This window comes from Podarcis melisellensis, assembly GCF_964234715.1.
Source record: "Podarcis melisellensis genome assembly, chromosome: 1".
NCBI classification, from domain to species: domain Eukaryota; kingdom Metazoa; phylum Chordata; class Lepidosauria; order Squamata; family Lacertidae; genus Podarcis; species Podarcis melisellensis.
Window position 1 is genome coordinate 22,633,615 of NC_138528.1, and position 22,575 is coordinate 22,656,189.

At 41.4% G+C, this 22,575-nt stretch overlaps 1 protein-coding gene and 1 long non-coding RNA gene across 2 annotated transcripts in view; both read left to right on the top strand.

Moving 5' to 3' along the window:
- PPP4R3A (protein phosphatase 4 regulatory subunit 3A) overlaps positions 1-20,077 on the top strand; it is a 39,003-nt gene extending 18,926 nt beyond the window's left edge. Inside the window, exons 8-15 of the mRNA XM_081910489.1 lie at positions 183-314; positions 416-518; positions 1,938-2,096; positions 3,416-3,585; positions 5,926-6,068; positions 7,645-7,835; positions 8,878-9,104; positions 19,225-20,077. Of these exons, the coding sequence (XP_081766615.1) occupies positions 183-314; positions 416-518; positions 1,938-2,096; positions 3,416-3,585; positions 5,926-6,068; positions 7,645-7,835; positions 8,878-9,104; positions 19,225-19,323 (1,224 nt within the window). The 3' untranslated portion in view covers positions 19,324-20,077. The remainder of the gene's footprint in view (positions 1-182; positions 315-415; positions 519-1,937; positions 2,097-3,415; positions 3,586-5,925; positions 6,069-7,644; positions 7,836-8,877; positions 9,105-19,224) is intronic.
- Positions 12,755-16,750, top strand: LOC309372758. Its single transcript, XR_014169666.1, has 2 exons — positions 12,755-12,987; positions 14,800-16,750. It is a non-coding gene; the product is annotated as an uncharacterized lncRNA (long non-coding RNA).
- Positions 20,078-22,575: the final 2,498 nt, after the last annotated feature.

Genomic DNA, 22,575 nt, shown 5'->3' on the forward strand with positions numbered 1-22,575 from the left:
CCATGTTTTTTGAAAGTTTCCTCACTTCCAGAAACAGCATGAGTGGCTGCTATTATGAAAACACCCACCCACAGTTCCTGCTTAGATCCAGGCTTTTATCTAGAATTGCCTCCTGGTGTGTCTTATTTTGCATCTTAGTTGTTACTAACCAGTTCATTATTTAATTTTATTTTTTAAACCAGGATATTTTACTCATTAACCTCATCATAGAACACATGATTTGTGATACAGATCCTGAACTTGGAGGAGCAGTCCAACTGATGGGTCTATTGCGTACGTTGGTGGATCCAGAAAATATGCTAGCTACTGCCAATGTAAGCAAGTATTTATGTGCAGTCATAATATACGCCCCCAAGTTATTAAGGCACTTTGTATTATGTGCATTAGGTATAAATTTATTTATTTTTTTCTGCAGAAAACAGAAAAAACTGAATTCTTGGGGTTCTTTTACAAACATTGTATGCATGTCCTCACTGCACCACTACTGGCCAATACTACAGAGGAAAAGCCTAGCAAAGGTGAGGCAAGAAATCTTTTGTTGAGGCATCATTTCCCCTATTAAAATTCTTTGGCAAGAGTTTTCTTTTCTTTAAAAGCATTATACAAATAATAAACTGAATTATGCAAATAATCTGAACAAATTTTGTAACTAGCAAAATGACAGGGTATGTGTGGACGGAGCTGCTGTTTCAGAAGGAGTGGTGTGAGGCACATTCCCCTGTTTCATCCTTATCAATAAAATCCAGATCACTTACAGCTGGGGGGGAGGACAGTTTTTATTTTCATCAAGCAGGTCTTCCAGGTGTAGCACTTCAGAGCTTCCCATAATAGTGAAAATTCATGTACAGTGGTACCTTGGGATGCGAATGGGATCCGTTCCGGAGCCCCGTTCGCATCCTGAATGGAACGTAAGACGCGCCAGTGCACGGGTCGCGTTTTGCTGCTGCCACACATGCGTGTGATGTCATTTTGAGCTTCTGCGTGAGCGGTGAAACCCGGAAGTAACGCACTCCATTACTTCCGGGTTGCCGCGGAGCGTAACCCAAAAGCACTCAACCTGAAGCACGTTCAACCCGAGGTATGACACTAATAGAGATCTGAGCTTAGTCTTGGCCCAGCCACTAAGAATCATCCCTATACAGTGGCCCCGCAAGACGAATGCCTCGCAAGACGAAAAACCCGCTAGATGAAAGGGTTTTCTGTTTTTCGATGCGTTTCGCAAGACGAATTTCCCTATGGGCTTGCTTCGCAAGACAAAAACATCTTGCAAGTCTTGCGGTTTTTTTCGCTCCCCCCCCTTTTTCTAAGCCACTAAGCCGCTAATAGCCTTTTAGCCGCTAAGCCTTTAAAAGCCGCTAAACCGCTAATAGCACTAAGCCGCTAATAGGGTTGCTTCACAAGACGAAAAAACCGCTAGACGAAGAGACTCGCAGAACGGATTATTTTCGTCTTGCGAGGCACGACTGTACCTTTGTGCATAGCCCCATCCTTTGCAGTCATCCAGCACCTCCATGTGCTCCTAGCAAATGTGGTTTGAGTTTAAGGGCAGGTAGTAGAACCCTGCATGCCTGGATAGAAGGCACTTAAACTGTGTGTCTTGCTGTCCTCCATGTGTGCCTATGGGACTGGATTGTTCTTGTACATCTCATAAAATGCATCAAAATTGAACATGCAGCTTTTACATTAATAAAAAACTAAAAGATATCAAGTAGGTGGAATAATGTCTATTATGCAGTGATTTGTCTATGGTGCTGGAATCAATTAGTATGTTTTGCTTTATATGCCAAACAAGTGAAACAGAAAATTAAGTAAGCCCAATCCGATTTCTGTTTTTGTTTATGTTGCAGAAAATAAATTGTGAGTTGTTTTATGTATCAAAAAATAATTTAAAAATTGTTTATTTTTATGTGATTTTTATGTTGTCTGTTTTGTTTTAGATGACTTTCAGACAGCCCAGCTATTGGCCTTGATATTAGAGTTACTAACTTTCTGTGTGGAACATCATACATACCATATAAAGAACTACATTATAAATAAGGATATCCTTCGAAGAGTGCTAGTTCTGATGTCTTCAATGCATGCCTTCTTGGCACTATGTAAGTATTTTCATAAAAATCATGGGAATTTACAAATAGTCGTGTAAAACGCATAATCACAGACACTAATAAGAGCCGTATTTAAAATCCCAGAAACTAATTAATCAGATCCAAGTAGCATTGATACAAAGCATACTAATAGACTGTTAAGTAAATCAGTTGTGGAAACAACATTAAAAAGATCTCAAGGCCTGGCCAGGTGAAGAGAGGCATATAATTAAGTATCAGGAACCTGCCCTGCCACTACCTAGTAAAGCGTATTGCCAGAAAAGGGTATTGGCAACCAGGCAATAGTTGTCACACATTTCTGGATCCAGCGACAACTTCTTAAGGCGGGGATAAACTGTCCTCCCCATTGCAATGAAGTATTATTCACTCCCTGGGCCTTTCGCTCATTTTTTTTAGCATCAACCAGGGTTGAGGGAACAACCCTTCAAGCAGCTTGGTCACATCATCAGGTTGCAATAATTGAAATTGATCTGACAAACTTGTCATTTGTGTGGAGCTGCTGCATGTCTCAACCAACCCAAACCATCTGAACTTTTTGTCTGGAGGATCAGCCATTGAGGTGCTTCCATTTGTTTTGGAGTGCAGCTCCTGTCAACGCGGCCAATGGTCGGTGGTGATAGTCCAAAACAAGTGGAACATTGGCCTTGTTCATATATCATGGTTAGCCAAGTTAACAGACTGTACAATTGTGCTAGCTTTTGGAGAGGAGCTCACAGCTGCTTTGCTCCTCTCCTGTCCTAGCACAGCAGCTAAACCAAACTTAGTGTGTCCAAACCCAGGATTGTGATTAAGGTCTCTTCTCCTTAACCACTACCTGTAATCAAGGTTTATCCTATGGTCACAGTTCATGGTTGAGGAAGAGAGACCATCACCATGATCCTGGTTTCAAGACAACATACTATTCCAAACCTTGGCTTAACTGCTGCGCTATGCTGTGCTAAAGACTGGAGGGAGAGCAGAGCAGATGTGAGCTCCGCTGCAGGAGCCCATTCATGCAGTCCTGGTAAGCCATAATAAGCATACCATAATAAGCAAACTAGAGGACTGGCTACCTCCGTTTTATGGTGTTATCTGTAACATAGTGACTTTTCTCTTTTTCGTAAAGAGTTTTATATGATACTGTGGCAGTATATTCTCATCTGATTGATCTTCAGTGTTCTTGTTTCCTTTTCATCATCACATACTACTATGTAAAAGTGTTGTGAATTACTTAAGCTGTGGGCCGTTCTATTAAAGTTGGGGTACTAAGGGTGTTGTTATTGGAAACCAAATGTGAAAATTGCTTTTAAATAATGATTTTTCTTCATTAGGTGCCCTGCGTTTTAAAAGAAAGATAATTGGGTTGAAGGATGAATTCTACAACCGCTATATAATGAAAAGTTTTTTGTTTGAACCGGTGGTCAAAGCATTTCTCAGCAATGGATCTCGCTATAATTTGATGAATTCTGCTATTATAGAGATGTTTGAATTTATCAGAGTGGTGAGTACCACTTTCTAGAGAAGGGTGGATGTTGACACTGCAGGTGCTGGTGTCAAAAACATTATTGTTGTATAGGAGGGAGTTGCAGATAAAATAAGGTAACTCCAAGTATCTTCTTGGAGAGAGAAAAAGAAAGTTTGCAGAATGTTGGAATAGGAGGCCTTTCAAGGCAGAAATATTTATTTTTTATATTGATCACCTTGTTAGCGCTCTAGGTTATGTGCAATACTTCAGTTTAAAACCTAAGTGCAAATGGTGACAGTCAAATTCAACACAAAAAACCAGACCAACACAGTAAAACCTAATTCTAATGACAGTCTAATCACATTAATATTCTGGAGTGCTACAACAATTTCGCAAAAGCTAAAAACAAACTACCATAACTGTTTTTAACAACTACTGATGTTAAAAAATAATCTTTGGAAGATATTTTTAAAAAATATTAAATTGGTGTTAAAAGGCATGAGAAGGGAAAACAGTCTTTGATCAAAAAAGTCATTCATGTAGTCACCAGGCAGGCACCTGGAGTGCATTCACTAACAGAAAGAGGGCCACCAACAAGAAAGCCCTCTTTCACTCTCTTATAGCTACCCGCCACACTTAAGTTTGCTTATCTTAAGGCTTGGGTAGGTACATACTCACCCAATAGTCACATCATATTGATAGTGACAGAAGCATGAGAGATGGCGCTGCTTCGTAGGGGAAAGCATTTGTGGTCAGCCTTGTTTATAAGTAGGAATAAGAATGTACCAATGAGGGCAATTACTGTGAGTTGGGACATTTTGAGCCATTACTTTTGATACATATATAGAAGTTGAAAAGATGGAAATCCACCTGGTTAAGAAGATTGTGTGTAGTTCCCTCAAGGCCCCAAAACAGAACTCTTCAAACAAATTACTACAACAACAATCTTTATTACGGTCCAGAGACCCAACAGAACATTACAAATCAATACACAGTTCATACAGCCTACCTTCAGGTTAATCAAGCATTTTGTTTAGAATATAGGGCTCATTTGTTCTTGCAACCACTGATAAAAACTTTGCCACTGCCAACGTTCTAGCTTTTATCCGGTCTTCCAGTAGGAACATGACATAGTGAGCTTCTGATTTTCCCGGGAAAGGCACCAGCAAGGGTAGTATCAGTTCAGCCCTGGCCTGCTCATACTTCGCACAATGCAACAAAATATGATTTATGGAATCGATGTCTTGAGCACACGAGCAAAGTCTCTCCTGGTAGGGAACTCCTGTCAACCTGCCATCCAGCACTGCAGAGGGGAAGAAATTTAGTCTGGCTTTGGTGAAAAGCCTTCGATAGTTAGGTACTGTCAGGTTTTTGATGTAAGATGTTAACTCAAAGACATACCCATACTGAACTCCTGCTGCCAGCGGACCACAGACTGCGTGCGATCGAGACTGTGTGCATTGTCCCATAATCTTTGCTTTAAAACCTTTTGGGCGCCTTCATAACCCAGGTAATACAGTTTGGGGTGGAGACAGACCAATAGAGGTGGCTTTTTTAGCCATGGTTTTCTCTTAACTACCCAAGTTAACTACCCAACTACCCAAGTGGCTCACAGTGGGTCATCGCTACTGAAGCACCAGGATGTTGAAGATGAAGTTTTTGGCCTGGAATGTGGTGCAAACATTTTTTAAAATTGCAAGTTAAAAAGTGTTTGCAGATTCGTTTTATAATGTTAAAAACGTAGCAGTCTTCAGCATAGATAATCTGAGCAAAATTAAAATTTGCATGTTCTGGCTAATAGATATCTGGCTAGGCATCCTGCTCAAAAAGTAAAGGGGTTAGACTTCAGTTAGAGTTTATTGTAACAATACATTAGTGGCCATCTTTTGATCACAGCACCTCTTTCATGAACTGTAAAATTGTCACTTGTAATTTTCAGTTCCTGGAAGAAAAATGAGAATGGTTTTCCGAAATTTCGCTGTTGGCATATTTTCAGAACCAGCTCCTGAGTCAGGATTTTAAAAAGATTTCAAAACCGTTCAAACATTTTGTTGGACATCATAACTTTCCATCTGTTTACTATTCTTTAATCATAGAAGACACTTTCTAAGCGCCAGCAATGTGTCAGGGACTGATTAAAAACATGGTTCTTCCTAAAATTTTATATTTTGATTTGCTGCATACTTCCATTTGCTGCATTTTCTGTAATGATGGCCATGTTTACCTCATGCTGCTTAGTAGTTGTTTGGATGAAAAAATGACTAGGGAACAAACTTAGAATAATTCCCTTAAGCATTTTTAAAGATTTTTTTTGTGGCTTTTCTATGCTTTTACTTTTTAACATCTTTAATTGGAAAAAATAACTTTATTTTCTAGGAAGACATAAAATCCTTAACAGCTCATGTAATTGAGAATTACTGGAAAGCACTAGAAGATGTAGATTATGTGCAGACATTCAAAGGTTTGAAATTGCGTTATGAACAACAAAGGGAAAGACAAGATAATCCCAAACTTGACAGGTTAGTGTACACCAATGTTATTGGCTCTTTCATAAAACATTTTCCTATTGAGGACAAACTAGGGAAAAATGAACAGCACACTTTGGTTCTGTTTCTCAGATGGCTGCTTTTAGTGTCAGTTGACTGAGATATTTTTAAGTGAAGATCATTAAGTGAAGCTATAAGCCACTGAACTGTGTTGGAAGGATTCTTTAATTAAGCCATATCAGGATATACAGAGAAATATACATCTCCATACAATTGACCCAGATAATCTCTGGTGGATGACTATAACACACATGCTTATTTCCCAGTGCCAGAAAAAGACATAAAACCCTGGAACTTATTCTGTGATGCAGTACCAGGTAGGCTAAAATATTGTTCTGCCGGCTGCCAGCTTCATATTGCAGGTGTACTTTGTATGCATATCCAAAGTTTGCAAATCATTTGTGAGAGTGTCTCTCATTGCCCAGATGAAGCAGTTAAGACTTACCATTTGTGGCTAAATAAATGCACCTCCAAGGTAAGAAACCCATCTGGTTGGATTCAAACTACTTGTGGGCAGAGTTCTGTCCACAAGACTCTGCCATTGGAGCAAGGGTGGGAAGTGATTTTGGTCGTCCCCCCCTTCCACCTGCAACCCCTCATGTCCCCTTCAGAATAGCCTGGGAGATGGTGCTGGGGGCTGAAGGGGGAATCTGCAAAAATCCACCACCATCCCTGCTTTCCTTCAGCAAGAGCCTCTGTTTCATCTTTATCCATTCCGCAAACAGAAGCTGTCTATATACAGCTCATCAGTTGAAAGCACAAACTCTGTCTACTTTATCCCTATGAAGAAATGACTATTTCAAGCAAATTGTATTATCTCAAAATACAACTTCTTTGGAGAGGGAAACCCCAATAAAAAAGTGTGTGCATTGATTTTAGTTGTTCGGTTTATATATATATACTCACATATACACACATGGTGAGACACACACACTAACATTTGCATTCATTCCTTTTGGTCTTTGGATAAAAACCTTTGGCAGCCAACTCTTTTTAAAACATTCCATTTTGATAGATTTTCATCATAAAGGTACATGTAGATTCTTCATATTGGTACATGTTGATCCCTCCCAACACTATGATTCTGTGTATTTTTGCAATTAAAAAATAAGGTGCACAATTTTTTGGTAAGTTGTCTCATTCATCTCAGTGCATCTTAGATGAGCGTCTCCCTGCAATTTTGAAGATTTTCAAACTTCAAAATGTTATACAACTTACACCTACAATATGTAGCTGGCGGTCAGAAGTGCCCTATTCTTTCATCAATCACCTGCATCAGAAAGTCATACAAGAGATGAGAAGATAAAAAGGCATGGAAACAGTGAAATAATGGTTTCTTGATGTGCATGTGGCTTAGCTTAATGCTAAAGCACATCCACAGCTTGCATAGTGATTGTCCTAGTATATTAGTTTCTAAAAATATTTCTTTAGGCATTGTATCACGTAGTTGTGTGAGAGAAATGTAAAGGTTTGGGCACATGGCTCATTTTTTTAGCTCTTGCTTTAGCAATATATGTAAAATAATTTTTAAAAAAATCTTTTTTCATAGCATGCGTTCCATCTTGAGAAACCATAGATACAGGAGAGATGCAAGGACCTTGGAGGATGAAGAAGAGATGTGGTTTAACACTGATGAAGATGATATGGAAGATGGGGAGGCTGTGGTGCCACCTTCTGACAAAAGTAAAAATGATGAAGATATTATGGATCCTATAAGTAAATTTATGGAAAGAAAAAAATGTAAGTAACTGGGTGGAGTTACTATATTTCAGCTTTAAATTTATTTAGCTACCATAGGGCTGTAAATGGATATTGTAAGGTTTAAATGGACATAGGGCTGTAGCTGTTTGTTGTGGGGGAGGAAGGGAAAGGAGATTGTTAGCCGCTTTGAGACTCCTGAAGGGCAGTGAAAGGCGGGATATCAAATCCAAACTCTTCTTCAGAAGCTCCCAGGTTCAGTCCCCAGTATCTGCAGGTAGGGAGATAGACAATACTATTGTGTAGTATATTGTATTGTATTGTATAGACAATACTAAGCTAGATGTACTTTGTCTGACTGTATACGGCTGCTTTCTGTGTTTCTATTGAGGAAGCTTTTAATGCAGGGGTTGCCCTCCAGAAGTAGCTGGACTACAACTTTTATCATCCCTGGTCATTGGCCAGTTACGGCTGATCCATCAGGGCAAATAGAACACTGCCCCACCAACCTTAACCTCCCCTTAGACCACGTCTGCCTGCCTTCTTCCTTCCAAACAGTGTTGCCCTTATAGAACTCATCAGGAAGGTGGATGGTGACAAAAGTAAAATTAGTTGGCTCTGCCTTTCCTTGGTACTAGATCCACCTACTCTTGGTCTTTCTGACTTCTACTCTACTAGTCCAATGGGCACCAGTCCCATTGGCCATCCTGACTGGGGCTGATGGGAGTTGGAATCCAGCAATCAATGAGAGCTGCAAGTTCTCCATCCCTTTAATGTACTCACAATAACTTTTTACACCAAAGGCCAGTGTGTGTGTATGCGTGCGTGCGTGCGTGTTGTTAGCCGCCCTGAGCCCAGCTTCGGCTGGGGAGGGCGGGATATAAATAAAATTTATTATTATTATTATTATTACAGCACAGCTAATTAGGCACAGAGCTGCCTCCTGCACTTTTAGACAGTAATAAATTCGTACTAAAATAAGCAGGAATGTAACATAAGCATGATAATAGCACTTTTTGTCTCCTTAGCCTGTTGGATTTCATAGTGGAACTTTTATTAAAGCTGTACTTGTTTTAAATTACAGTTAAAGAAAGTGAAGAAAAAGAGGTCCTTCTGAAAACGAATCTTTCTGGTCGCCAGAGCCCAAGTTTCAAACTTTCTTTCTCTAGTGGTACAAAGGCTAATCTCACCAGCCAGTCATCTGCAAGTAATTTGCCTGGGTCTCCTGGGTCCCCTGGATCTCCCGGGTCCCCTGGATCTCCTGGATCAGTTTCTAAAAGCACATCTCAGATGGCAGCTATAACTACCAAGGTACTATTTTCACTTGACTCAAATCATGCTGTTATCAGAACTATTCCGCAAGTCAGACAGTTTCTGAATTTGCCATTTGGGAAATCCATAGGTGATTTGGGTTGAGTTTGTGGCTATCTCTCTGCCCCATGCTTTTAAGATGGTCTATACTTAAAAGTAAAGGAGACTTTAAAAGAATAGTTGCTTTTGTGCATAAATGCCCTTTAAAATATATACAAAACATACTGCCTTCAATAGAAATAATTTTAGGGGAATTCATCTTGTTACAAGCAAGATATTTATTTATTAATTAATGAGTTTATTACTATGGTTTTGTCCATTTAGACTCCTAACAGAGTTGCTTAGGAAATACTTCTACCTCCCCTGTACATTGACTGAGATTTGGGATCAGTCAAATCAGGGAAGCACAGCTAATTTATTAACAGAATGTATTCTGTCCTTTGGAGCCAAGTCCAAGTGTAAACACTGAATATAAGCCATATGTTAAACAAGATACATGATAAGAATTATGGCATTATTTTAAACCATAGCAGCACAGCCTTCCTGCCCTATGCTGCTTCTAAGCAGAGTACTTGGAAGGTAACTGTGTCTATGTAGAACCGCCAGCTTCAGTCAGCCAGGTCTCTTATCATACATACCAGGTTAGTTTCTTCTTCTAAATTAAATCCTATATGTTAGGTGTGTGGTCTGTGTAATTCTAATTCATTTTTTAGAAGTAAACTAGGGTTCAATGAGTAATTTGGTGTGAGAAAAGAGGACCAGAATATGGGGGAGTTTTAGTGCCCTAAACTCTGTTCCCCAATATCAGCCTCTTACTCTTCCAGTGCTGTCCCAGTGCTCTTCCCAGTGCTGTCTGTGGTTCCACCACATCAACATGTTCCAATCATTGTTAGCATTTGCTTACTTTTCATATCTCAATCATTTTTGTACTTTTATGTATTCTTGGAGCAACTTCAGAATGCCACAAAACAGTCACTTGTCTCAAAAAACAGTTCCACTGTATAGGTCTCCTTTACAAGGAGACTTTTTCTTTTTCTTAAGACTTGGTTTGTGGTTGCTATAGTTTTGAAACATCATTTAAGTTATTAAAAGCATGAAATGTTTTCTAGAGTTCTAGAGGTGGTGATGAGATGAGGCAAAAGGAACATTTTTAGTTTTCAGCCAAGTATTGCTAAGCCCCAGCACAGTTGCTTAAGCAGTTTGGTTGCTTCCGATGCTCGTGCATGTTGGATTTTAGGATTAGAATCATTCTGTCATAGAGTTGAAAGGAGACCACAAGAATAATCTAGTTCAGCCCCCAGCAGTGCAGGGATATTTTGCCCTGCGTGGGGCTAGAACCCAGAATTCTTCCCCTAAATTGCACTCCATGTAACAAGCAATATTTTATGAAGTGAAGCTTATTTATTTATTTGTGCCTAGTCTGTCTTCTGAGAAACTCAAGGCAGCGTACATGAGGTTCTTTTTATCATTGCAACAAACCTGTGTGTAGGTTAGGCTAAGAGATGGTGACTGGGCATAGGTCGTGACTGAGAGGAAAATTGAATCGTGATCTCCACAGTCTTATTCTGACACTCTAACCACAGTGTTTCCCTTGAAGTAGACTTTACTATGACCTCTTTCTAGGATTGCAGCTTTGAAATGTGTACTTTTAAAATCCATCAAAGATGGTATGTCTTTATCTGCGAAACGCTGTGATTGCTTTGACCCACTTGTCGAGTTGCAGCTCGGCATCCAAAGAAAAATCAGTCTCACACCATAGTAGGTTCCGAAATATGGCTGCTCCTAGGGCTAATGCAGCACAGCTTTTTATTGTGTGAAATCAGAAAGATACAAAGTACAAGCCAAGCAATTTGTTCTAGCAAGCAGATAAGAACCTTCGCACTAGACCATGCGAGCATCAGGCCATGCCACGTTAGCCAATCATATAGGACATCACGAGCTGTCCACGCGCTGTTCATGTTCCAAGGATGCTTCTAGCTATGAAATCACCCTATAACAATAAGAACTTTGCTCATGCTCTCATGTACAAGCAATCATTTTCCCACATATCCCCTTTTCTTGTTTATATTATTAGAGGAAAAGAGGGACCATTAGTCCAAATCGTACACTTCCTTGCCGAAGCGTCTACACCTTGCAACATAAATTCCTCTTGTAACCCCTGTGGTGGGCCGTGGTCGGTACCACCATGCAGTGCATTGGGAAATCAAAGAGGGTATGCATTGAATGCAACAACACACCATAATAAAACCAACAATACATGCAATTACAATCAATAATACTTTTCTTAACCACAATCCATTAGGTAACCAAGAAGACAACCACTCCCATGGATCAAAACCTTCAGGTGGATTTAAAGGATTATGGGCTATCATTTGTTCCATATGATTAATAGTAGCAGAGATATTGGTCGATTGATCAGTTATATACATGCAGCAATGAGAATAAATTAAGGCACAAATTCCACCTTTAGAAGCAAGGATCACATCTAAAGCATAATGATGTTGAAGAACTACATTTCTTATTTCTGATATTTCTTTGTTAATCATTTTTAAAGCCAAAATGGTGGAATTAAACAAATTTTCTGTCCAGTTTGCCAATTTATGCAAATCACGGTAATTCATGGCTGCACCTAAAGAAGGCAGAAGGGACCTAGAGATGGCCGTCCCTGTATATTGAGAAATAGGTGATAGTACTTCCCTTCTGTTACGCAAACGGACCGCTGGGAGCTTATCTATTTTATATACCAAGGGTACTACTATACCTAACGTGCAGGTACCAGAAAAGGCAGAGGGGATTTCTTTGTAGGCACGTGTGCCACAAAGTAACCATAAATCAGATTGAAGCAAACATGTAGTTCTGCTGCTCTTTCTCATCCATTCGAACCAAACATAAAAGTCTCTACACGCAGCTTGTTGTTCATAGGTCATGTAAGTTGTGACATTATTAATTAAAACCTTTGGTCTGCCACTCATGGTTGTAACATTAAGAAAACAAGAAGATCCATTAATGTATTCATGTGTCCAATTACAATATGGATAATGACCTAAAAATTTTTTGCTATTGTGATTAAAATGAAAACAATAAGGAGCTAATTCTACAAGCGATAGAGATACAGGAGGTAAACTTATGCGATTGTCCTTCATATTATTGCTAATCTTATATGAAGCATTTATAGGAATACCATGTAATAAAATGCCAGATCTTTTTGATTGAGGAGGGATATGCATACACATCCAACAATCAGAAAGGTTAAGCATAGAAGCAAAATGATTAATGTCTCTAACGTAAGTATTGTTAGTCCAAATCTGATGATAAAGTTCAGGCCTCCTGGCCTTCTGCAAAAAAGCAGCACGACGAAAGCGGCGTTTTACAAAGTTCACGGAGAGGCTCCATCCGTGTGAAGTGGAATTGTGGGGCCACTCAGGACGATGCCATATTGGTTGCTCGGGGGGGCAATAAGGGTGAGAATGGTGAATTATTCCAATAGCTGTTTCCGAGCAACCTGCGTGATATTTCGTGGCTCGATTATTGGCATGCAAAAACCACAAACCAGGAGAAGCCACACAGCCATTTCTGCAGATACAGGAGCCCATTTGCTGTAAATAGGCCTTATGTACTGTTCCGTGCATTGCGGAGCCAAAAAACCAAACCCAACGAAACGTGGTGACACAGATGGGATGGTCGCTATTGGGGGGCAAAACCCAAGCGATGCCGGTCTGACGAGGGCATCCTTCAAAGCCAGGTTCATTTCCCAGACAAGAGGCGGCAAAACTGTAACGATAAGTGGTAGAAACGGTGGCTTCCCAGGGGGAAGGGGGGCCAACGCGATAGGGTTGAAGATGGCCTTTCAACGTGCCAGGAAACACTGGAACCGCTGTGGAAGGTGACGTAATCCAGGGCACATCAATATGGCGATGTCTCCAACTGCAATGTGGGTTGAGGTCAGGTGAGAGGTCATCACCGGCAAACAGCGTAAAATACGGTTTCAAGGTGCTGGTGTCTCCTCGGGCGAAGACGAGGCAACAGAAGAGCGCCAAGGTCGAACGCAGCGGGCTGGAACCCATCGGGGAACTCCGTCTACGTCAATTGCCGCAAACCCGCGACCCCAGGAAATCAAGGAAGTTGGACCCTTCCACTGTGGATCTGGAAGCAACCTGTAAGACACTAAAGGGCGTTGCAATACTTCCTCCTTCCGGAAATGGAGTTCAGCAGGCGTAAAATCCTTATTGTGGGGATACAAGAGATGATTTAGAGTAAACAATACTTGATGTACAGCATTAGGTATTTCAGATACAGCAGGCGATCGACCTCCCAATTGCTTGTTGAGAAGGGTCTTAAAGGTCAAATGAGAACGCTCGACTATCGCCTGCCCTGTAGAATTGAAAGGAATGCCATGAGTCAACCTTATATCCCACAAAGAACAAAAATCAGAAAAGGCCTGAGAAGTGTACGCAGGGCCATTGTCAGTTTTTAAGGTATGGGGTTTTCCCATAACAGCAAAACAGCGCATTAAATGTTGAATAACATGACGAGTGGTCTCTCCTTTGAGAGGAGTGGCCCAGATAAAAGCAGAGGCAGTGTCCACAGTGAGATGTACCCTAGAAAATGGAGCCAAAGAAGGCGTGTGGGTGACATCCATTTGCCAAATTGCCAGAGGATGCAGGCCTCTAGGGTTAACTGCATCAAAAGGAATGACTGTGGGAGATTTAGCGCATACTGCGCACTGTGACACAATGTCTCGAGCTTGAGAAATGGGCAAGGAAAAAGATTTTGCCAGAACTTTAGCATTTTGATGAAATACAGAATGACTTTCAAATGGGTCGGAAAACAATGAAAAAATACCAGTTTTCAAAGCATGGTCTGCCCGGGCATTACCTTCTGCCAAATACCCAGGGTGGCCAGTGTGAGATCTGAGATGGGCAACATAAAACTGACAAGTTCTAGCTTGTACCAAGTTCTGCAAAGTGGAAAACAATGTAAACAAATTTTTGTCAATAGCAGGAGTGATATAAGACAATGGTAAGACATTCAAAAGATTATATACATACTGAGAATCCACAATGAGATTGAAAGGGATATTAGCAAACTGTTGAAATGCCAAAATTACAGCTGCCAATTCAGCACGTTGTGCTGAGGTCTGCTCAGTAGTATACAAACTTTTCCATCCCCCCTCCTCTTCCCACACCACCACCCCTCTGGATTTGTTACCATCAGTGAACACAGTAAGGGCGGAGGGTAAGGGTAAGGGGGACAAAGCAGTTTGCAAGACATAACGTAGCCCTGTAAGGAAAGACAAACGAGGGTCTTTAGGAGGAGTATGAAAGATATGTCCCAAGAAATCAGCAAAAGCTATTTGGGTAGAAACGGCTGTCATCATCAGATGCTGAAATTCTTCCTGTGAAAAGGGCAGGTACACTGACTGTAAGTCCATTCCAGAGAGGGCAAGGGCTCGATGTCGGCCCTTAGCAACAAGGTCCATGACGCTGTTGGGTGTAGCATACACGTTCCGTGGAGGAGTATGAGGCAAATGAAGCCACTCCACAATAGACACAGTCCCAGGCTTTTGGCCTGTGGTGTACAATATAGCTGTTGGAAGGAGCGGGGTGGCAAATACTGCAAGTGATAATTGTGCCATGGAAAGAGAAGGAATCCTGTCCACCATACACCTGCGGAGATGGTTGTTCACAGTGGTTAGAGCCTCTTTCATTGCAGAGGTGACTGTGATCTTGTCTGCTGGATCCTTATGTCCTTTAAGGGCAGAAAATAGTGGAGACAAAGTAGAGGTGGGCAGGTCCAAATAACTCTTTATCCAATTCAGCTGTCCAAGGATTTGTTGTAAATCCACCAGTCTAAGATGACCAGGAAACTGTAGTTGAGGCATAACTGGAATGGCTGCAGATGCTGTCAGTTTGTGTCCCAGGTACGTAATAGGTAAAGTCCGCTGGATTTTTTCTTTAGCCACTGTCAATCCTGCTTGCATCAGAGTATGGATTAGGTCCTCGAGAAGAGTGTCAGGGATGTGTGATGATGAAATTAAAATATCATCCATGTAATGACAACAGATGACCGCTAGGTGGCGCTCACGGAATGGTTGAAGCGCCTTATCCACATAATACTGGCATAAGGTCGGAGAATTTTTCATACCTTGTGGGAGAACCGACCATTGAAAGCGCTGGGTTGGCTTGGAGTTGTTCAGGACTGGCAAAGTGAATGCAAAACGCTGTCTGTCTTGTGGTGCCAAAGGGATAGAGAAAAAACAGTCCTTGAGATCGATGACTGCAAGCTGATGGTCTTGTGGCAACATGTTGGGATTTAGAATGCCAGGTTGCAAGGTCCCCATAGGGTGCAATTGGTTGTTAACCCTTCGTAGATCGTGCAACAGACGGTATTTTCCAGATGTCTTTTTTCTGATGACAAAAATAGGCGTATTCCATGGGCTGGTAGAAGGTTCAATATGCCCCAGTTCAAGTTGTTCCGCAATTAACTGGGCTGCCACTGCAAGCTTCTGTCTAGGCAAAGGCCACTGATCCACCCATACGGGGGTGTCTGTGGTCCAGCAGAGAGAAAGCGCAGTCCGGGGCATGGCAGGGGCAGCCCTTAGCATAAATTTGTAGAAATAGTAGTTTCCGCTGCAGCAAGCAGGTCTCGCCCCCAAAGGGAGACGGGAATGTCTAGAACCAGTGGTAAGATAGTCATTTCAAAGCCTTGTGAGCCTTGAATCAAAATAGGGTTCCTGCTGCGCTGGGCAGCTGCAGCGCCACCAACGCCAATGACAGAAGAAGCTGGCTCAAGTGGCCAGGCAGAGGGCCAATCCTTGATAGCGATCACAGAACAGTCTGCCCCCGTGTCCAAGACCCCTTCAATCGTGCGACCCCCAAGGGTCATGTGGATCTTTGGACGCTTCTCTGTGACTGGGAAGGTAGCAGCAATGAGGGGGTCATGGTCCTGGGTTGGCTTCGGGACGCATATAAGTTTTGCTATAGGAGAACCTGATTGCAAACGCGCCTCGCGATCAGAAAATACAGTCACATAGGGGTCATTTTGATGTAATCCATGTAAAACATCTGGAACAAGGTGGATCCCTTGCTGCAAAACCTCTGACAGTGGAAAAACAAGGCATTGTGCTGAAGAAGAAAAACCAGCCCCTATCGACACCCTGGCTTGGTGTGGTACAAAGGGGACTGGCAGGTATAAGTCCTGAATTAAAAGGAGGCGAGGTAAAGCCGGAGGTGGGATGGCTGGAGAATGCACTGGATCCCCTATTGTTGAGCCTGGGCCCGGGGTGGGCCCGACTGCCGGTTTCCCGTCGGCTGATTTTGCTGGTTCTGCTGAGGCGTGGCGGAGCGACACTGATTGGCCCAGTGGAAACCTTTTTTGCAAATGGGGCATTTTTTGCTAGGACGACATTGCTCTGTATTAGATCTGCACTGTGCACGAAAATGGCCCACTTTGCCACATCCATAGCAGGTTTTATCCTTTGCAGGATTTTTGGACACAGTGGAGGATAGAGCTGCGGCTAGCAAGCGAGCTTTATGTATCTCAGTCCCCACCGATTGGCAGGCTTTAAGCATATCTGCAATGGCTACATTGGGAGTTGCCATCAAAGGGCGTAGTGCTTGCTTACAGTCCTCATTCGCATTATCAAACGCAAGCTGGCGGACAATCACTTCTTGGGCTGCTACGTCCTGAACTTGCCGTTTAAGGGTGTTATACAAGCGATCGACAAATTGTCCGTAGGGCTCTGTAGGACCTTGTCTAACGCTCCCCCATCGGCCATCGCGCTCAGTTTTGTCATCAGGGACAGAAGCCAAGGCCTCCTGAGCAGCAGCCGTAGTGGCCTCCCAATATTGAGGATCGAGAGTTAGCTGTTGGGCAACAGTAAGAAAATTGCCTCCTCCCGTCAATCCATCGAGGACATCAGCTAGGGTTAACATGACGGGGGGTGGCGGTGGTGCGGCACCAGCAGCGGCAGCAGCCAAAGCAGCCTGATGATTAGCCAATGCAACATTATTAAGATTATTCCGAATCCCATCAGCACGACGTTGGCAGGCCCAGTGCCAAGCTTGTATAAACAAAATCATTTGATGAGGCTGCATTACAGTGCGGGCCAACAGCTTAACATCCTCTGGTATCAAATTTTGTTGAAAAATAGTGCCAAACAAGCCCAGGGTGTAAGGAGATTGCAAGCCATTGTTCTGGACAGAGGAATACAGTTCTTTTATGAATCTCAAATCAAACTGTTCGTGCCGGGCTGGGCCTCCCCCTGGCGCGGCAGGAGCAATCACAGGAAAAAGATTAGGAGTTGTAGAATCAAAAGCTAGCAACGGAGCAGCGGCGCGAAGAGATTCTTGAAGTGGGGTGGAAACGGTGCCAGATGCCTTGGGCAGAGGAGGTGGAAGAGCGGGGGGTGCTGCAGAATTTGAAGAATGCAGGGGAGTGACAGGATGAGGCGAAGAGAGAATGTCCGGAGGTTTAGGAGGAAGGTTTGAGGCAGGCAAAGCGGGAACCGGGGGGGCGTCTGAAGAAGCTGGTGCAGCAGCCAGAAGAATGTTTGAAGGAGTTAAGCACGACATAGCTTTGTAGACGTTACCCCAGGCATGTAAAACCTTTACATCAATCTGCGGATGATTTTGAAAGAAGTGTCCAATTTTTTTCCAATCGTCTAACCCCCAATTTCCATCCTGGGGAAACCACGGGCAGTGGGTGTCCAGGGCTTTTATAAGGGACTTAAGGTCAGCTTTCCGAACAGCAAGGTTGTTACTGGCCAAAAGGAATTTAAGGTCTTTAAAAAATTTTTTCTGTGGTGCAGAGAGAGATTTTCCCATGATTGCAAGAGTTGCAAGAAAGAGCAGGGAGCACTTACCGAGGGATCCTTAGGAGGATGAGGGAGGCGCCTTTTGCCCTGTCCGGGCGGAGATAAGTGCTGATCCAGAATCACATTCACACGGGAGCTCTCACCGGGGATCCACTACGTGGATGAACGACGCGTCTGCAGCCCTGCCGGGCGAGGTGAGGCTGAACGTTGTAAAACAGCATGAAGTCCGAAAGAAATCACACGGGAGCACTCACCAGGGATCCACAACGTGGATGAACGACGTGTTGGTGAGTGCTGAACAATGAAAAACAACGTGAAGTCCGAAGGCCTCACACGGGGCACCAATTGTCGAGTTGCAGCTCGGCATCCAAAGAAAAATCAGTCTCACACCATAGTAGGTTCCGAAATATGGCTGCTCCTAGGGCTAATGCAGCACAGCTTTTTATTGTGTGAAATCAGAAAGATACAAAGTACAAGCCAAGCAATTTGTTCTAGCAAGCAGATAAGAACCTTCGCACTAGACCATGCGAGCATCAGGCCATGCCACGTTAGCCAATCATATAGGACATCACGAGCTGTCCACGCGCTGTTCATGTTCCAAGGATGCTTCTAGCTATGAAATCACCCTATAACAATAAGAACTTTGCTCATGCTCTCATGTACAAGCAATCATTTTCCCACACCCACTAATATATATGTATAGTAACATCTGATAGTGATAGTGTGTTTATACTATGGGGCTGGTCTGCATGCATCTGTCATATATACATATATCATGTTATACTATCTTATCCCTCCAGAACAGCCCATTGTATTTCTGGGAAGGGGCTATTGGGTTGTTGTTTTTATTTTTATTATGTATTTTGTAGTTTTATATCTTGATTTTATTCTGTGAATGGCCCTGAGACCCCTGGGTATAGGGTGGTATAAAATTCAATTAATAATAATAATAATACCCACATTATTAATCTTTGCTTGCATAGCACTGTGTGTTCCTTTGTATGTGTTAAGCCAAGTACAGCTGCTTTTAGCTGCTCATCATACCTGAGCGTGCCCCTTAATTGCTAGTGAGAGTCATCTAAGTATGTATATTTTGGTTAAGATAAGAACCTCTTGCACAGTATAGGAATTAATGGTCATGCATTGCATTTATGTTTTGTCTCTGAATATTGTAAATTGTGAATTTGTATCCGTGTGTTTTACATATATATCAACTTATTGGAGTTTTAAGCAGATCATTTTAAGTCTATTTGAAGGATGAAACTCTGGAATAGCTAATGTTTCTAAATCTTTTTTTCTTTTCAGGGAGGCCTAGTGGGGCTTGTAGATTATCCTGATGATGATGACGAGGATGATGAAGAAAGCATACCTTTATCACAGAAAGCAAAGCTAGAGTCCTCATAATGACAGCTCTGAAAATTAATATCGGTTGAGGGATAAACAAAGTTTCCAGAGGGGGAAAAGTTTATAATTAAAAACTATAATTTCTAATGAATTACTGTGTATAACACAGATCAACTTTTAAAACATGGATTTCTGCTAGTCAAGTGCCAATTTGAAGGAGCAGAAGAAGAGGAAATACTATGCTTTATGGAAAAGACATGCCTTTGACCTCTCCAGCTTGGACCACACATTGCCCTTTTCTCAGGGAAGGAAACGGAAAAAAATATATATGTAAAAGCCAACAGGGCAGGAGTTTTGGTAGTGGAACTCTGGATTGGCTGTTCAGTTTGTTACAATCAGAATATGCTTTCTTGGACCATGTACAAGACTTTGAAGAAAATGCTTTTTCTGCCCTAATTCTTCACTAGCTAAGAATGCCAGCAGTTTCTTTGTCTAAAGAGACCTGCCTTTGAAACCATACATTCTGAACATTTTAGTCAAGCTACAACAGGTTTTAAAGAAAAACTCATTGGGGGAGGGCTGAACATAAGTTTCCTCTTTTCTTTCTTTTTTTTAAAAAAATAATCTGTTCCCTTTTGCCCTTTAAACTGCAGATTTTTGTTTGGAGCTAAGGGATTTGTCTATCCCTTGATTAAAGATTGAATGGAATTCTAGATGTGGTCACTTTTGTGTCATATTTTTATTTTGCCCCGAGTGTATGCTTAGTTGTTGAGTATATATTTGGGACCATTAAAAATTTTTTGATGTAATATAATCTCACTGTTGTGCTGGTACCTGTTTCACATGTGTAATTCTGTTCTGCATCACAATTCTTGATATGTTTAGGATTTTATGGGAGATGGTATAGTTTTTATTGAAAAAGAGCAAATGAATCTTGCCACAATGTGCATACAAAAGCAATACTATTTTGTGACTAAATATTTTATATTAAACTTTACATCATCAACTGTCTTGAAACAATTCAGGGAAATAGGTTGTTTTTAAAAAAATAAAAAATAAAATAAAGAACCTATAAATATGAAATTAGTATTCCAAAGAGATTTTGAAATTTCCTAGCTTGGAACCATGCTGGTACATTTAAATCAAATTTGAAATGGTTATTTAAGAGTACTGACACATTTGAGTTTTTAAAATAAAAACAAATAGAAATGAAACAATTTACTGCATTAGTGGCATTATTTAAAAACTTCTGACTCCCTTTGGAATACCAGTTTTACTTTCACAGATTATGCTGGGGATTTGAAATATTAATGTGGATTCAGGTTATTAATCTATTCTAGTTCTTTATAGGAAAATATTGGTATAACACTGACTATCTTTTGTCTGCTCATTGCAAACTGGACTAAAACTTTGGATTCCATAAGATAGTTATAAGGACTGAATTTCCATTTGCTGGAAACATGTTACTGGTTGCTTGTTAAGGAGGTGGAGAGAAGACTACAATTTAGGATGTGTTCTATTGTATAACTTCCAGAGAGATTTCTCAAGTTGGAATAGTAATAGTTCTTGGGTGAACATGCACCTCTGTCCCTTCCTGCAAAGAGAAAATATCAAGTAGTTGAAAAGTATCCTATTCGTTGAATCAAAACACCACCATCTTTCCAGAAAAAGTTCCATTCACTTATCTCTACAGAGGGGGAGAGTTGCTCAGGTTCAAGTTTTGAGGTTGATACATTCCCTGGAAAGTATCAAGTCCCAGTATAACCCAGTCATCCCACCATCTAGAATCAACTCTCAAGAGCTGCTTCAAGCAGCACTGATGGTTTTGCCCGTTTTTATACTACAGAATATCCCTTTATGGCCTTTAAGCCCTGAGGGGTAGTTTGAATTGTATAAACTTGTATCTGAGTGGAGGTTTTTGATTTTTTTTAGTGCTCTCTTTGCTCAGTATGTTGGACATTTGTTATAACATGGAGTTCTCTTAATATATTGGGCACACTTAAATTTTTGTTCTTTATCACACTCTACCTCAGTCAATAAAGGAAAAAGTAGGCTGTCTTTAGCATTAAAACTTTTTTAGTAGGCATTATACTCACTGCAAGGAGAGCATCACATTGCTACTTCTCTTTCCTACATAGGCACTATTAAATCTGGATTTGATCCTGTGCCATATTCACCTGATCCTTGTGTTCTTCAGTTAGAATTTTCAGCACCTTGCCTAAGTGTTTCCCAAGATTTCTTGGGAGATGTTCCAACATTTACAGTGATTCAAAATTATTTTGCTTGTTGTAATGCAAACCTGTGATTTTACCATGGACCAGATAGCTAATCACTTTCAACCTAGCCTAGCTCTGCAGTGTCCAAGTCTAGTACTCTGCCTGTTGAGTTAAACTTTGCTCTCCGCACAGCACCTTCCCCAGTTGGCACCGATGGAAGTTCTGAGACTATATTTTGGATTATGATTTGATGTTAGAAGCATAAGGTGAAACTGAGCTGTGTGGCTCAGCCATGCGGCATGCCTGCCAAGAATACAGAGGAGTGGTTTTCCTTGGATTTTAAGGAAAGAAGGTTGGTGTCTGTAGGGAATGCTGTTTGAATGAGAGCAGGAAAGTTGAATAGATTGCATTGATTAGCTCGGAGCTCACAACAAATGGGATATGGATCCATCTTCATAGGTGTGAGTTTGTAGTATGTCTGCTATGAATTACTGAAATCACATGCTCCAACAGTTCCTGAGGATCATAGTATATTTTCTGAAGAACATCAAGCTACAAATGGATTAAACAAATAACATCCAGTATTGTGTGTGTCTCCATCATGTGATAATAGGGGAAGGGGATTAGCTAGTGTGTGTGGTGCTCCCAGGAGGCAAAGTGCAGAGTTTTCAGACCACCCACATACAAGTAATGGAGATAGGAAGCTTACAGATATAAATTTCTTTTTCCATACGTTGAAAGATGGGGAATTAAGAACTGGGTTACAAATATCAACGAATTTCCTTCAGCTGATTACCTACTGAAGATGTCTAATGCAAAGGTGGGCAGATTAAAACCCCTTCTTGAAACACGTTTCACCCCTATGAAAACTTATGAAAATTGTAACCGTCATAGTTACCTTTTAATGTTTGGTTACAAGTACTACATAAAAAGCCCAGCTGATGTACTATTCATAGCTGTCCTATTACCTTACTGATTTTTTTCTTGACAGAAGGCCAGGAGTAATATGTTTTTTAAATGGGATCTTCTGCCACAATGATTTTGGTCTACTGGTGTACTGTTCAACCAACTCTTTTCTCTGAGCGATTATGCGCAC